Source organism: Bombus pyrosoma, linkage group LG7 (assembly GCF_014825855.1).
Source record: "Bombus pyrosoma isolate SC7728 linkage group LG7, ASM1482585v1, whole genome shotgun sequence".
Taxonomy (NCBI): Eukaryota; Metazoa; Arthropoda; class Insecta; order Hymenoptera; family Apidae; genus Bombus; species Bombus pyrosoma.
The window spans coordinates 5,340,144-5,356,458 of NC_057776.1; the positions used below are offsets into that span (position 1 = coordinate 5,340,144).

At 35.5% G+C, this 16,315-nt stretch overlaps 3 protein-coding genes across 4 annotated transcripts in view; 1 reads left to right on the forward strand and 2 right to left on the reverse strand.

Annotated features, from left to right (window-relative positions):
* LOC122569811 (3-hydroxyacyl-CoA dehydrogenase type-2-like) overlaps positions 1–806 on the forward strand; it is a 1,910-nt gene extending 1,104 nt beyond the window's left edge. The window contains exon 2 of the mRNA XM_043731413.1: positions 47–806. Within this exon, the coding sequence (XP_043587348.1) occupies positions 47–664 (618 nt within the window). The 3' untranslated portion in view covers positions 665–806. The remainder of the gene's footprint in view (positions 1–46) is intronic.
* The window catches only part of LOC122569539 (protein nervous wreck), an 11,106-nt gene extending 1,622 nt beyond the window's left edge, over positions 1–9,484 (reverse strand). Inside the window, exons 1-21 of the mRNA XM_043730729.1 lie at positions 9,302–9,484; positions 6,191–6,288; positions 5,840–5,885; positions 5,663–5,748; positions 5,230–5,511; positions 5,080–5,143; positions 4,875–5,003; positions 4,653–4,775; positions 4,442–4,545; positions 4,219–4,363; positions 4,033–4,110; positions 3,916–3,967; positions 3,708–3,811; positions 3,463–3,616; positions 3,199–3,371; positions 2,735–3,041; positions 2,342–2,556; positions 2,160–2,259; positions 1,923–2,066; positions 1,813–1,844; positions 888–1,728 (exon numbers count right to left, since the gene is read on the reverse strand). Coding sequence (XP_043586664.1) covers positions 1,165–1,728; positions 1,813–1,844; positions 1,923–2,066; positions 2,160–2,259; positions 2,342–2,556; positions 2,735–3,041; positions 3,199–3,371; positions 3,463–3,616; positions 3,708–3,811; positions 3,916–3,967; positions 4,033–4,110; positions 4,219–4,363; positions 4,442–4,545; positions 4,653–4,775; positions 4,875–5,003; positions 5,080–5,143; positions 5,230–5,511; positions 5,663–5,748; positions 5,840–5,885; positions 6,191–6,288; positions 9,302–9,322 — 3,021 coding nt within the window. The 5' untranslated portion in view covers positions 9,323–9,484 and the 3' untranslated portion in view covers positions 888–1,164. The remainder of the gene's footprint in view (positions 1–887; positions 1,729–1,812; positions 1,845–1,922; positions 2,067–2,159; positions 2,260–2,341; positions 2,557–2,734; positions 3,042–3,198; positions 3,372–3,462; positions 3,617–3,707; positions 3,812–3,915; positions 3,968–4,032; positions 4,111–4,218; positions 4,364–4,441; positions 4,546–4,652; positions 4,776–4,874; positions 5,004–5,079; positions 5,144–5,229; positions 5,512–5,662; positions 5,749–5,839; positions 5,886–6,190; positions 6,289–9,301) is intronic.
* A 461-nt stretch (positions 9,485–9,945) lies between these two features.
* On the reverse strand, positions 9,946–16,174 carry LOC122569541 (BTB/POZ domain-containing protein 10). Of its 2 annotated transcripts, XM_043730733.1 has the most exons (7): positions 16,007–16,173; positions 15,315–15,437; positions 14,440–14,556; positions 11,984–12,121; positions 11,640–11,911; positions 11,179–11,376; positions 9,946–10,936 (listed from the first exon to the last, which is right to left on the reverse strand). In XM_043730733.1, exons 1-7 carry the CDS (start codon positions 16,123–16,125, stop codon positions 10,470–10,472), a joined length of 1,434 nt encoding a protein of 477 aa, XP_043586668.1. In that variant the 5' UTR covers positions 16,126–16,173; the 3' UTR covers positions 9,946–10,469. The 2 variants fall into 2 exon arrangements, with proteins under 2 accessions (XP_043586668.1, XP_043586669.1); XM_043730734.1 differs by lacking the exon at positions 14,440–14,556 and having other exon boundaries at positions 16,007–16,174.
* Between the last annotated feature and the right edge of the window lie 141 nt (positions 16,175–16,315).

A 16,315-nucleotide genomic window follows, 5' to 3' on the forward strand; every position in this document is an offset into this window, starting at 1 on the left:
TATTATAAATATATAACTTTTGTAAAAGAAATCTCTATATTAATAGATAGTTTGCAACTTTGTTTTACAGGTGACATCACCAGATGATGTAAACGCTGCCTTAGATACAATACGTAAGAAGTTCAACAGATTGGATGTCATAGTAAATGCAGCAGGAATAGCCTGCGCCCACAAAATATATAATTCTAATACAGATACTCCACACAGTATAGAGGATTTTGAAAATGTGCTTAAAGTAAATGTTGCTGGAACATTTAATGTTACTAGATTATCTATATCATTGATGTATAAGAATACACCAGACGAAGATGGACAACGGGGAGTGATAATTAACACAGCAAGCGTTGCAGCATTTGAAGGACAAATGGGTCAGGTAGCATATTCTGCAAGCAAAGGTGCGATTGTTAGTATGACCTTGCCACTAGCTCGGGACCTAGCTAAGATTGGTATTCGTGTTGTTACAATCGCACCTGGAATATTTGATACACCAATGCTGGGAAGTTTACCAGAGAAAGTACGTGTGTATTTAAAGAAAACAGTACCATTTCCAAACAGATTGGGTGATCCTGATGAATATGCTAAGCTTGCACAACATATTGTTGAAAATCATCTCTTAAATGGAGAAGTGATAAGATTAGATGGTGCTCTCAGAATGCAACCGTGAATACAGTTTTTTGTATACTTTTATATTGGACATGGAACATGGATAAAGGATTTTCAGAACATGGATATCATAAATAAAAGTTACATAAAATCAGACAAAAATATATAAAAAATGAATAAAACCGTTAATTTTTTACATGCAACACCATTATAATTCTCTTATAATGTACACAAACAACTAAAAGTTTTCATCTATTATAGGTATCGACAATTTTCTTTATTACCTTATGACTGTACATTAATGTCTTGTAAATAGGTTGCAAAAGTCGCAACACCTTTCTTTAAATAGTTCACTAGAGTATCATCTAGCAAAAAAGTTGTGTACATAATATCAACATAAAAATCGTTTAGTTGTCCCGTTATTCATTAGTCTTTCTTTGCAATAACCTCTGGAGATTTCCAAAATTTCAGTAAATACTGGAATTTATTTTGATGATTTTTCGGAAGAGCCAGTTTATTTGATAAGGCAGGATAATCAGGATCTCCGAGGTCTAGTCATTCCTAGGCATTCGATTCTTTCAGATTTTGTAGCTTCTCTAGTTGGTCAGGTTGTAATTCGTCTGGAATACTTGCCCTTCCTCCTATTACCATTTTTTCTGGCACGATCTCAATATCTTCTGTTTCTTGTACTTCGATTACGGTACCACGAGATGGTATAGATTGAGAATTATCTGCTGTACTTGGCCCGGATGTTGAGTCCCCTTCACTACCAGAGCTGCTACTAATTGGAAATGGTGCTGAATCAGTTGGTAAGTCATCAACTGTTGATTTCTCTTCAATATCTTCGGTCATTTCTGTAATTTCTTGTTCTTCTCTTTCATCCATTATTACAGTAGCTTCTTTGCAGTCACTTTCATTTACTTCGGTAGTAGTGCTTGAAGGTAAATCACCATCAGAACTTTCCGTCGATTTCACTGTGTCATCAGCGGTTTCTTCTAATTCCGGGAATGGATGTTCAATTTCTTCCATTGGTGTTGCCGCAGTAATTACAATTTGTGCAACCCCAAGTCCGAAATCGTCTTTTGACTGGTCAATGTTCAGCTGCTTTGTTTTCTCATCATCTACCTAAAAATAGAAAACACATAGTTAGATTTTGCCTAACAATCATTAAATAAATGTTTTTGTACTACAATTTAATAAACTGCTTACCTTTGTTCCCGATTCATCCGATACTTCTACAACTAAGCAGCAGTTTTGTGCATATTGACATTTAAATTAAATAGAAACGCGATAAATAACAGTAATGATTTGAAACTTACCTATTATACCAGGCCCTTCGGATTTATCACCTTCAAACTGCGAGCCATATTGACTTTTTTGGTCCTTTGAAAGATTTATTATGAAACCCTCTTGTCGATGCTGTTGTTCAACGTTTGCATTACTAGATATTCCATCTTGTGATTCTATGCAACAATATAACATCATATCAATATAACAATAGCTTCATCTTTTTTACGATAATTTTTTTAAGAAGATTTTTAGAAGGAGCTTGTTACCTTTCATCATACTTTGTGTTATTTCACTTTCTAATAAAAATTCTGGAACTTCGGGTGGTGTAAACACTGGTGGTGCAGAGCTCGGCGGTGTTATATTTTCCTAATGATAAAAGACGTAGAAGAGATTGTTAAAAATAAATATATTAATAATTGAAAGGATCTTTGATCAATTAAAATTTAACCTGTGGAGTCAAAGGTGAACCGTCTGCAGCACAAGGTTCTACGATCAAAGATGGGAATAATCCTCGTTGTCCACGTAATTCTCCTTCCCACCATCCATCGTCGACATCGTGAGGTTCTTTTCTTAAAACCTTTAAAATATCGCCTTCAAGGAAACTAAGTTCTTCATCACATGTGGCATCGTAGTCATAAAGGGCAATACAATATTGTTCTACTTCTGAAAAATAGATCAATACCGGCATTTAATGCTGATAACGTTAATTATTGTAAAATATATGTAGTGTATTAATTTATTACATAAATTATTATGTGCCATAAGCTATACAATTAATATAATATTTCGTATTTGAAAAAAATAAAAATTACTTAACACTAGAAATGTAAAGTAGACTTACCTCCTATATGATTTTGTACAATGGTTTCTGATGCTGGTAGATTAGCTTGTAGATTAGCATCTGGATCTACTGCATCATGATCATCGATTGTGTAATCTACCGAGGAGAAGGATATTTGTTGTACTAGACCTGGTCCTTGGGAAGTTAGACCGGATGTTGTATCCCTTTCAACATCGAGATAATTCTGGGGAACAAATCCTTCTTCGCCACGATAGTTTCGTGCTCGGAGCCAACCATCACCATCACCCTCACCAACGACTTCCAGTTGCTCGCTTTCGACAATCGATAATTCATCAGGGTTTTGCGCCTATAGAAAATGAATTTTAAGTAAAAGATACTTAAAAGAATAAGGTATATATAAATATTTTGCTAGAAAAAATGATCTTTCTAATATACAAATTTCTTGCTAAAACGTTAATTCTATTACAATAAGTAATTGTTTATAAAGTATATAGTGTTCACACCGTATACGAATAAAGCGCGGTACACTTGTATATTTGCTGCGTAGGAGGCATTTCAGATGCTTCACGAATCTCAGTTTGTTCTTCCTTTTCCTCGTTGTCCCAATCTACAGTTGTCGGATCGTCCCAACCAACAGTAAGTTGTTCTATTCGTTGCTTCTCTTGCTCAAGTAAAGCTATCAATTGAGAGTACAAATAATTTGATTTTGAATGGAATGTTCTGTTTTATATTATGATTTATGTCATATATTATTAATCCTTATATACCATCAACTTCTTCACTATCATGTCTTTGCCTTTCCTTAGTTGTTTCTTCTTCTTGTTGAGAAGCATTTCGTGCACTGCCCGGTCGTTCGACAGTTGTCAAGTCGCTTCCACCATCGCCATCGCTATCATAAAATGAATCTGAGGACGGATGTTCCTGTATAACATATACATGATTTCTTTTACAACACTTTATAAAATTTTCCATATAAGAAAAGATTGACAAGTTTTAAATTAAATATCAGTACCGCCGTTCCCGATGCATCAGTTCTAACAGAAAGAGAGCTAGCTGAACGTGGCATATCTTGGACACTTAAAGTTTCTGCTTCCTGTAGCCATTCATCAACATTCACTAAAAAAATAACACATATAAAGCGATACAATTACTAATTGTTAAGTTACGATTTGTTATAACAATTGCATTCGAGTAAACAGAAAAATAAATATGTAACAAACCTCCACCGTTTCGAAGGCATTCTATTCTTGCTTCTGCCTTTAGCTTTGCTGTCTAATGAACAAGTAAATAGGTAAAGAAGGGAATTGACGTGAATCACGTTTGACCACATATCTTACCTCTGCACGTCGTATCATATGTTTCAGTTCATCGATTTTCGTATCTAAATCTGGACCTTGTGGATCGTTTGGATCAGTCTATAATCATTGTTAAGTATAAGTATTAATAAATCAATTCCGGATACACAACATAAAAGAGATAATTTAATAGACTTCTGTAGCGACTAGTTGTGTTCTTTCGTTAACCTTTTGTCCAGACTCTTTTAGTTGTAGAAGAACTTGTAATTTTCTACTATTTTCTCGAGCGGTGCCTATTTCACGAGCTATTCTCGTCGACCAGCGTCGAGCTTCTTTTCCAAGTGTAGCTGCAGCAGAATGATCAGCCGTTATCCTGCAACAAATCTGTTTTCTAGAGTATCATAAAAATTAACGTTTCAAAGTATATCCATCTGATAAATCATTTATAAACCTCTCTATTGGATCGTTGTCACAAGCTTCAAATTCATATTGTATATGTTGCTTTAAAACAGGATAATACAAACAGCAGCACTGTATATTGTACTCTCTGGTGAGCTGCAAAAGATAAGAAATGAACGAAACAGTTTACATTAATTTATCTATATTATCTATGTTATCCATACTAATTTCTAAGGTAATTTCTCTAAAATTTTTATGCTCACTTGTTGCGCTTGATCACGAATTTTGCCATAACTATTTTGCGTAGCTAAGCAGGTCAAAAGTTCTGTACGACCCATTAGCGTTAAATATTCCGCAACTTTATCGTAAACATCTTGTTCTAAATACTGTTAACAGAGGAAAAAGGCTTTTTTATTTATTTTAAATGAAAGAAAGAGTTTACATATAGATATATATATATGTATATCGTAATAAAAGTGACTTACTTGCATAGTGCTTTGTAAGTCGACCACAAAATATCTATTTTGATGTGCATTGGCAGCGGCGAGGCTAAGTAAATAATCATTTCGAGCTCCTGTTGATTTCTCTTCTAAAGCATCGCGTTTCGAGCTCACCTGGAAATAGTAATTTTTTGCGTAAAATATCTGAATTATTACAAAATATTTAATATCTCTCATAACATTTTTCTACCTTTGCACTATTTTTCTGCAATGACGTTATCGATTGAAAGAAGGATCCCTTCTTTTTCTTTAGTCTGTAATTAATCAGTACCAGGTTTTAAGTCTTCAATTCATTGCAAAACTTGGACTGTCTACTAATCAAATCTGTGTAAACACATACTTCTCTTCGATATCTTTTGCTTTATCGCGTACATCATGGGCACTATGCTCTTCATCGAAGTACAATTTCTTTGTTTTGTCTACATCTTGTACACACAATTGTAACTCTTTTTGTACTATCATTAATTGGTCGATTGCCTTCTTAGAGATTTGTAGTTTATGCATCTTTAAACTCTTTGCATCGTCAGCAATTTGTTGTTGAAAAACTTCTACCGCAGCTAGTCGCGCTTTAGCCAATTTTTCGTTTTCTTCTAAGACTGTTCGCCAAACGTTCCACATATTCCTGAAATTAACAATTATGTAAATTCAACTGAATTGTTTCAAGATGTAGAAGAACATTACAACATATTTTAACTTTCTTCGACTGGGGGGAGGGACGGGGATAATTTCGGCTAAGATAATTTTAATATATTCTGTATAATATTAAAGTGTACCATTTTTCTTCGCCACCTTCCACTTTCAAATCCGGAATGTTTGGTATCTTTTTATTCAAATATGCTGAGGATATTTTAAGAAGTGCCTGAAATGACCATTGGTCAGTAACAACGTAAACTTGATAACGTGGATTTCGCAAATACAGTTTTCGCTACAAAAAATGATATTTCTCTTACCTCCGAGTATGATTTTTCAATCGCAGACTTTTTTATTGTAAAGTTGCTGAAAAATATATTTGCACTGTGAATGAATGCTTTTAAATAGAAAATTTATTTGCAAATACAAAATTATAAAATGAGATACATGTTAGATACACTATGCTACAGAAAAGTTGTAAAGCAAAAATACATATGTAGCAAATATCAAGGGGCGTTAACTTATTTGTAATACGAGTGGAATAAGATAAAATTTATTGAAAGTAAAAGTGTAACGTCAAAGAAATCGAAATCGGTGATATAAAATGACCTGAGCTTAGGTTGTTTAAAGAGCTTTTATCTAATCCTCCTTTACATAAGTTTTAGACTTACCGTATATCTTCCAGAAGGTCGCATTCATGCTGGTTTTTCGCTTGTAACTTTGCCGCTTGCTCTGCGTGTACATTCTTAAGAAATTTCGTGTAATTTCCCTGCAAATGCTCACATTGTCAATCTCTATTTTTTTTTCTATCATTAGATTTAATTAATATCATATGTGTAATGTCATATGCGTAATAAAAGGTAACGTTATAACGCGATCCGATTTAACAGTTAATAAACACATTCACGTCGATATTTCTGTAGTAATATCCCGATTTTGTTACGAACAGATCTTTGTAATAAATGGAAGCGTATCCTTTGGTTCTTTGCCAGAATGTCGCGCCGAAAAATTGACTTGGCAACGATAACATTAACGAATACTATACATAGAAGGATAGTGAACATACGCTTCAAGAAAAATATATAGCTCGATTGTTCGTACATTTTTGTATGTTGCTACAAGTATTGATAGAGTTATCCATGTACAAAATTTTACAGGCTTCGACTATTGGATCTATTTAATACTGGTAAAGTTAAGTATTCAATAAAAATAAGATAGTTCGTATACCTCAAATTTTCCTCTATAGTTTCAATCGAGTATGTTTCAAACAAAGCACATAGCTTCGGATACAAAAAAAAAGATAAAATAAAATAAAAATTTCTATTCTTTTCTTATACATTGGCGGGGTACTAATTGGCTGGTAGTACTAATACAAACTAGTACAAACGTGTAGTATTAATGATTTAATTAGCGTTAATATTGCTATAAATCAAGTTCAATTTTGTTGTATAAGTGGGTGTATCGAAATCTTCTTTAAGTGCCGTGACTCATATTGACTTTTTGAACTTTGATGAACAATCATTCAATATCCAGGGGCAATGAAGTTTCAATTAGTCATTGGAATTTTATTGATTTTCTTATCGATCCTACCAATATTTTAAAAATATATCAAGCAGATACGCTCATTGTCTATGGACAAATATATAGTTGTGTGTGTGTGTGTGTGTGTGTGCGCGCGCGCGCGCGTGTGTGTGTGTGTGTACTAGTAATATCACGCATTGTTACGCAGATCATTAAATGATAAAACCTACTTCATCATGTTCGAGTACAATGCAAATTTTCAAGTCTTTTTTCGCTCCAGCGACTCGACAAACACGCTAATGGAAATATCAAGTAACGATAGAACAGACCTTTTCCGCTTTGTTTCAATTCGTTTGCACCCAAAATATGCAGGGTGTATAAGGGAGAATTTTCAATAAGTCCGTCAATTTGTCACTTTTTACATGCAAATAAATCACTGTGTCTTTTCTAAGAACGGAACTTTATCTAATATTACTTGGGAACTATAGTTCCTTCTAATTCAGCTTACTTCCTGTGAGACAGAAAGGTCAGATTTTAACCCGTCTAAGACGTACTTGGCGGGATACGATAATAATGAGACGAGAATGAATTCTAAACTGCATCCGTAGGTCGTCAGAAAATCGTAATCGCGACTCCTAATGGGGCGATTTATTGTTAGAAAAGATATCTTCTCGATCGAGTGACTCGGTGAACATTCTTGAAACGGAGGAGAGAAAACGGAAATTCTCGAAGTCGTGTAAAATTATGCTGCTTCGATCTCATAAATAATTAGTGTAGTTAAAATTTTAAAATAGGAAGCTTGCTCTCTGAGCGTTAGCTCTATTCTCGTCAAGGAAAATTGTCGAGTGCAAAGAAGTGGGTAAACATAAAATTGTCCAGAAGACGCGAAGAGAAATTTCCGGTGCGAAAAGCAAATAGAGAGGAGCATTCGTAGCGAGCTGCACAAAATTTCGCCGAAAGGAAGTATACTTTTCAAACAGCCTTAGACGTAAAACACGCATTCCCTTCTTGCGAATCACTCTGGATTCTTATCATTTGACTGGCTTTCGGTAAGTAGAAGTGGGTCAGGAATCTCCCGATCTTTAACTACGAAACTTCATTGTCACGAAGCGAAGCGAAAGCCCGATTCACTACCTTGATAAATAGATCGGAGAATCCTATTATCTTTAAAGAAATAGAGTTAACTAAATAACGGGAAGACTTTCGACTATTTTCTCATCGATGTCCAATTAATTAATAGAAAAATCATAAAACTACGCAATGTCTGCCCTGGACACTTTATTATCCTGCGAACAACACATTAGTCGTGTTTGAGGGCGTGGAAAGATTGCAAGTGCATATTAAATCACTAGTTGTACCCACAATAAAAGAGTACTTTGCCATTCATTATCTATCGATTCCTCGAGTCATTATTGCACTAAACATTTTATGGTAAAAGGCAATTACGAACTAAAAGTCAAACATTTTACTTTTTTTCTTTCTCTTTTTTTTGAAGACCACACTGTCCCTTGCTTAATCTTAATTCGTAGTAAAACTTTAAATTGCAAGACGAAATAAATTTTGCGAAAAGTTTCTCGAGAAGAAACATGGCCTCCTAAAAATCGTCCTACATTCAAAATTCGGGATCGATTTCGGCGAGAACATAGTGTACTGTTATATAATAAAGGAGACAGACGGAAATTTCAGGGACAAGGAGATTTAGATCTGCGCAAAGAGGATGATATTTCCGAATGGTAACAGTGTGAAAGCAAGGAATCTGAAGGAGGGTAGAAGTCATTATCGGTAGGACGCACGTTCGTTTCGATCTGAGAAGATATTAACCTGGGTCTTTGGCCCGTTCTATACATTTTGAGGTCAGCTTTTGATATAGATTCGTGGCGAAGACCGAAGTGCGCATCGATTTTCCTATCGTGGCAACGTTCGAACACCGTTTACGTCAATTTTTTCGCAAAATATCGCTAAAGATCGATACGCGGTCAAATTCATGTATTTCGATTGTATCGAGAACTGTTACCTTCTCGTATACTTCCTTCGATACATATGACACTTTAGGAATGAACCCTACTTTCACGATATCGCGCTGGATCATTTTAACTTGTTTAACGACAGCAAATAGATTTATTCATTCTCGGAGAAATGCCAGTAAATGCATTGCGATACAATTGCACGAAATAAAATCTGATGTAAGGAGGGTGCAAGAGAAAAAAGATCGTACAGAGTTGATAGAAGAAAATTGGAAAATGTCAAGCTTATCGGCTTACTTTTCTCGGTGGTGGTTGCATGCTGGACGAGCGGCCTGCTCTGCAGCCTCACCGCTGGCAGCCCGTTTTACACCGTCCGCCGGGGAGGGGTGCTTGTTGTTTTCGTACGCCTCACCCGACACAATATTACCACGCGCTACCACCCTCACTGCTTGCGTGTTCGTACGCTACTGATCTCCTGTCCTCGACTGAGTTAGCCTATTTATTGATCGCATACGCGCCTGCGTTCTCTGGATCTACATCTTCGGCATTTCTCATTCTCCTTTTTCCGACTTTTCCCGATGTGTCCGATCTCGCACGATACTTTGAGGCGTCATCTTCTTCTATGTGAATTTCCGTGTGTTTTATCGACTGACATCAACCGAAATTCCCCCCTTTTCGACATATTCATTTTACTACATCTTTCAATATCTTGTTCGAATTTTTTAATTATTTAATCCGTGAAAATGCGAAGGCGCTACACACGAAATGCTCAATAAACAGTGATCAAAAATAAACTTCTCTCATCTAGTCTATAATGTCTTTAGTCATGTTATTACGTTGTTCGAAGCGCTTGAGTTAACTTTATTTTGCATAATTTCATACCATGGAAAAGATTTGTAAAAATACATATTGAAATAACATACAAAAACAAAGAACCACAGTTTCGGAAACAGTATTCAACTTTATTAATTGTATAAAACGGGAATACTCTTCGCAAATACATACCTAATGAATCATTATGTATTTCGTATTTGACATGTAATTATGAGAAACGTTTAACATTACATACAAAATTGAAAAAGTCACAGCGGACATTTTTAAACTAGTTGAACATCCACAAGATGCGATAACTTCACTATACATCATTTTGACTGGGTCAAAATCAGACTTGCTCAATCCATAAGAAATACATATTTCTTACATATTTCTTAATACATATTTTATCTGAAGCGTAATCATATTCAAGCAGTTTTACTCGTCTGGTATTATCTTATAAAAATATGAAAAACACGACGAAATTCATTCTTCGGAAACCAATAATTTGAAGCTTAACCTTTTAAGCAAGCGAATATTGTGAGGTAAACAAGTCTGACCAGGTTTAAAAATTGACGCAAGAAGAAAGCAGTCCATAAATACTTGGTAATCGAAATTCGTGTCTGTGTGTTCTAACTTCTACAATCGACATTCATGGTAACTCGTCAGGCGGTATAGATCCAAGATCTTGATCAGCTGGTAAACCTATGGCACCCTCAACGTCCGCATCCGAACCGACTGGTAATACGACTTCTGGTTGAGGTGCTGGTTCAGCTTGCAAAAGAGCGATTGCTATCGGATTTCCACCAGCATCTAATACCGGATCGGCAGTAGCCTCCGCAAGATTTGTCACAGATTTTGATTTCACGCACTGAAAATCGACGTGTCGACTTTTCGCTTCTTCTTTCTCCCAGGACATGTGAATAAATGGTCTTTGCACGTAATTATAAATCACTTCAGCACGTCCACCTGCTCTCTTCTTAATTTTTTCTTTATAAGTAGGATATCCTTCGATACCTAAACGAATCTTTTTCAAACCGCGTTCCTTCATTACCTGCTTGGCTACATCTCTGTTTTCGATATATTTGAAGAACCGATACATCGCAGTACTGTTAACAGCTGTTGGAAAATAAAAGACACTCCATTAACATTATGCTTTCTTTAATGTGAAATAAATCACAAACTTCTTATTGAAGGCAATGAGTTTTAATATAGCCAATAAAATGTTCAAGACTACGACCGATATGATTATCGATTTTCTATTTTATACATCCAATATACCGTAGCAAGGTCATATATTTTGAAACTTGATATTGTAAAAAAAAGGCGGAAATAAAAAGCAGTATCCTTTGCTTACTTACTTTGTGAATATTCTTCTCCCATTTGCGGTGGATATTCTTCATCCCAATCAACGATATCATCTTCCAATAAAACAACGATGTGACATTCGCGATCGCCTCTACGTGCGCTGTTTACCATTAGCGGCAGTATTAAATCTTCTAGAAACACTTCAAATTGGCATCGTGCACCTTCGTTAGACAATTCATGTAATAGTCCTCCTATGAAATAAATCACCTTATTTTTAGAATTTCTATTATTTATTATCGATAAGCATTGTGCTTTTTAATAGTTATGAGTTGTCATGGCCTATTATTTGTGAAACGAGTCAATAATTTTATATAGTAACAAATGATCCCGATTAAAAAATTTGGAAAAATTTCAGGACGTTTTGTTACGCAACATTAACATGATAAATATATTTGATAATTTTATTTGTACTGAATTATACACATTATAGTATAATTCAATTATATTTACTTACTTAAATTTTGACACTTTACTGTATTAGCGTCAAATGGTACAAGAAGATAATCGCAAGCTTCTCGTAATTCTTGAACAGCAACTGCCGGTGGACATCGAATTACGCCACCTTTATAATAATCAAGAATAGCTCTGAACACCATGGCAGATATACCATCTGCAACTTCATATTCACCACGTTCATTTGGTTGAGCATATTCAACACCAGAACTAAACATTCTACCTAACATCGTGTTTGGATGTGCAGTAAAGAGTGCAGGATCAACAATAAATCTAAAACAAAAATTTGTCTTGTAACTTAATATAATCATATTAATAGTAAAAAATGTATTGTATAATACTTACCTAGTATTATCAACAATAAGAGTAATGCGTTCATCACTAGCTTGTGGATTGTTTATACTATTAATAGATCCTGATGATGGTAAATTGTCTCTATTTTGACTTTGTTGATTTTTTCCAACACTAACTCCAGAGCAAAGTCTGAAAAAAAATATGTTCTAAGTGACTACTGAAGATCATTTAATATTAATACTACATAAAACAAAAGAATTATGGGTAATAAACATACAAAGCAATGCAGAGTATTGAATAAATATATAAGTAACACTATTTTTTTCTTTTTCTACGTGGTGGAAACCTTTATAGGCACCCCGAAAGTGCCGGATTCTACCGGCTGAAACCTCCACGGTGGCCGTCCCTACCGCCTAAAGAGGGGGCCCTGGAACCGCGAAAGCATGCATCTCAGGCCCCCTAGCGCTATCTCCGTCCGTAAGTAGGGGAGGGTGGATATGACACGGTATGCGGCTATAGCACGCCGCGCCCTGTCCCTGGGGCCATCGTGCAAGGCAACCTGGTTCCCCAATCAGGCAGCTGACAGCCTCGCGGCGTCGGACTGGCCAGCGCCTAGGATCTATCGGAGGACGGGACCAGCCCGAGCTGTGCCTGCAGCTAGCTCTCTCACTCGGCCGCCTCCTTACGGAGCATTACTTGCTCGCAGAAGGAGGCGACCGCCCTCCAGCCCCTCTCGCTCGCCAACATAGCCCTCAGCACCACTGACGGCGAGAGGTGCACCTTTAATACAAAGGGCCTTCCACGGACTTCCAATGAGCACCTTAGAAATTCCTAAGGTAACAAAATTCATTCCTATGCTAGGGGTTTCTAGACTAAATCTAGGAGAGAATCATTCTTTTTCAGGGTAGCTAGCTTTTCTTAACTAAATAATTTCTTCGCAACTATGTCGTTATTAGCGAAGTACGCTCATCCGGTGCCGAAGTGTTCGTATGCCTTGTATCCCGTAAAGTCATCAGGTCCCTCTCAACCATTAGGCAATCATATTGAAGTTATTATTTATAGTATCGACCCATCCAGGGAGCGCTGTTACTTAGCAAACCCTCCGAGTAGTTCTTGTTCTCTCACGACGCAAGACAAAAACTGCCACTGAATAACATTGACCAAGTGCGACGGATGACTGTACCGATCCAATAATTGTTGAAAGGCGTTGCCGGTTTTGCTCCATGGCACCACCGTCTATTGTGTCAACCTTCATCCAACCATACTAGCGGTATTTGTTCCTCGCGTTGGCTTTCACATGATCATCTTGTATTTTGTTTGCATACCACGAAGTGTTCCGGAGACGCGAGCAGCGAGTTTGTCACTTCGCCCTAATCGCGACTGCATGTTACTACCATCAGTAGTGGAATAGGGGATGTGACATTTTGCAAAATCTGTAGTTAGTTCTTCGTTAGTTAATCGTTCCACGTGGTGGTGATAGCCAAATAAGTTCATAGTAGGCACACTATGGGGTGGAGACATTCCGACCGGAAGGGGTTGCCATGGATCAAACTGCCTATCTTCATTCTGTTGTACCGTCGCCTCTATTAATCTTGACGTCACAAAAGGGGAGACGTAGCATTCATAAGCGTTATGATTATTGCACCACACACTTCAAATCCACCAGCTGGCTGTTCAGATACGTTCTCAGTTGCCTCAATCCTTGGATTGGGAATTGCGTACTCTAGAATGTTATGCATGGGGGTCTTCCGCATTAATTGTTCTAACGTGATCGATGATTACAACGTTCAAGATACTAGTCATTACGTGCTGAAAAGCAGCAAGTGTCATCTCACGCTGAGGATTCGAAAATTTTCTGTTTCCAGATCGGCATACACTCTTTCACACAGCAGTGCAAAGGTGAAGAAATCGGGATTCTGACTATAAGTCCTTTGCACGGGGTGGGTTTTGGAAAAAGGGCTATCCTGCCAAATGGGTTCATTGACAATTACTTCTTTAGAAGCTTTTACCATACCAGCTATCATTTCAGCTGGATCAATTATCCTCTTAGATGTTTCTTGTACCCGCGGTTTTCCGTTACCGGCTCTCGTACGTTAGCATTGATGCCCACTCAATTGTGGCGGCCCAGTGGGGAGCTCTGGGTCCCAATCATCAGCCCAATTCTCTAGTAGAAAAGTCTGCCTGATTTGATTCCTTGACATCTATGGAGTTCCAGCAAGGATCGGTACTTTAGTCATCCGACTATAAGAGTTCATTTTCAAATGAAGGAATAAACGCAACACAATGTATGAAACAAAATCGACGTATAAGTAACACCTACCTGTTGTATAACGATGCCTGGACTTTTGTATCAATAATATAAGAAATAAAAATACAACTCACAAAACATACGATAATTAAGTACTTTAATAAATACTATCAGATATTAACTTAAAATCATTAAATATTTTGGATACAAGATACAACATTATTGTGTTTACTGTCTCCTATTCATTTGTGAATATTACCTGCTTTGTTGATTAACATTAGTGTTTTGTCTGCCAGAATTGAAGGTATGACAGTGCCTTTCATTGCTTCCATCTCTTTGTACCAAACAAGATTTTGGTTTGGAAGAGCCACCACAACTACATGCAAAACAACAACATTACCCTTCTAATGTTTGCATTCGACAACAAGCATAGTGTATTATCTACAGAGTCTAATGTAATAAATAATTTAAATGATGAACAAGTGTATATAAATACAAATTTTATTGTCAAAGTAATATAATATGGAGGCTTCTAGTTGTTTATTTAACTTTCTTATTGTTTCAATATACAAACACGCGTGCGCGCTCTCTCTCACACACACACACACATATTATTCTTTCTAATATAAAATAAATAAATAAACGTATGAAATCAAATACGATTGCTGGAAGCCTATGTGGTATGATTCTAAAACAAAATATAATTACATAATATAAATCAAATTTTATGATATATATCAGTGTGAAATATGGATTGAATTATGTTATTTTTTAATACACTGCTTATTGATTGATCTAGTGTAAAATTATAGAAAAGTATGAACTTGTAAATTTTGATAAGGAGATTAACTGACATGCATGACATCCTGCATAACATCCTTTGATACATGCCACATGTAACTGTTAAGTTTCAAGGATACAATAGATTACAAGTGAAATTCTCATACTATTGCTCATCTAAAGTATTTGTTTTAACAAACTAAGAAATTAAGCTAATAATATAAAATATCTAACATATCTATATATATCTAAAATATTAAAAATATCTATAAATATCAAAATATCTAAGATACCTATGGCTTTTATTTTATTTTATGACAAACATGATACTCATTTGTATCTTTTACGTAGTACCTCATTCTATTCTTATAAATACGATGCCTGCCCCTGCCACCCGTTTCTTTATCTGTTTCAGTATCGCTGCTACTATCTTGGACATAGTTTAAACGCTCAGCAGGATTTGACATCTTGGACCAGCTGTAAAAATATAATAGGAAATAATTCTAAATTATTTTATGCTTATCTTTAAACGATTACCTTATTTTCAGAAATATTATACTTTATGTACTTAATAAAGTATACCTTATCATTAAATAACTTATTGAATTAATTACGAACATTATTAACAAGATCTTTGTATGTATTTTCTCAATTTTATTTCTAACTACCTATATCTTCATAATTATATATATTATGAACTACAGTAAATATACAAATACTGAAATAATACAAGAATTATACAATAAAATTTAAATTAAACATATAGAAAATTCGAATATTTGAAAAATTATTGTTAAGGCTTCTGTTTATTATTTTTGTAGATATAAATAATATTCATAAAATATCCAAGATTATAATTGAATAGCATATTTTGTAAGTATTTATTGATAGTAGATATAATGATGCTGCAGGAAATTTCAAATATACTTATTACATTAACAATTAAAGAGACATGTTACTGTTATAAAATTATAAAATATCTTACTCCATATTTTCGCATGCTTTGCAGAATACTTGTGCATAAGACATATATCTCACATACTTACAAATTAGATATGGACAAATACCATCCAAGTTTCTTCAAGATCCAGCTGGTTGAGGTGCAAATCTCTAAACCACAAGATTGAAAGTTAACCTGACCTCTCCTTTCAACGGAAAGTTGCATTCCAAACTGATGAAACAGATAATACGAAACACCACGGTCATTGATGACAATTCGTCTCGACAGGCGTTGCCCGAACTTTATGCTACATCAAGTTAGAAAAACTTACGGTATAGTAGCTAAAATGGAATGAATAAAAATTATTTGAAAATCGTAACATCATACTTTATAAAATAATTATGAAATTATTCTG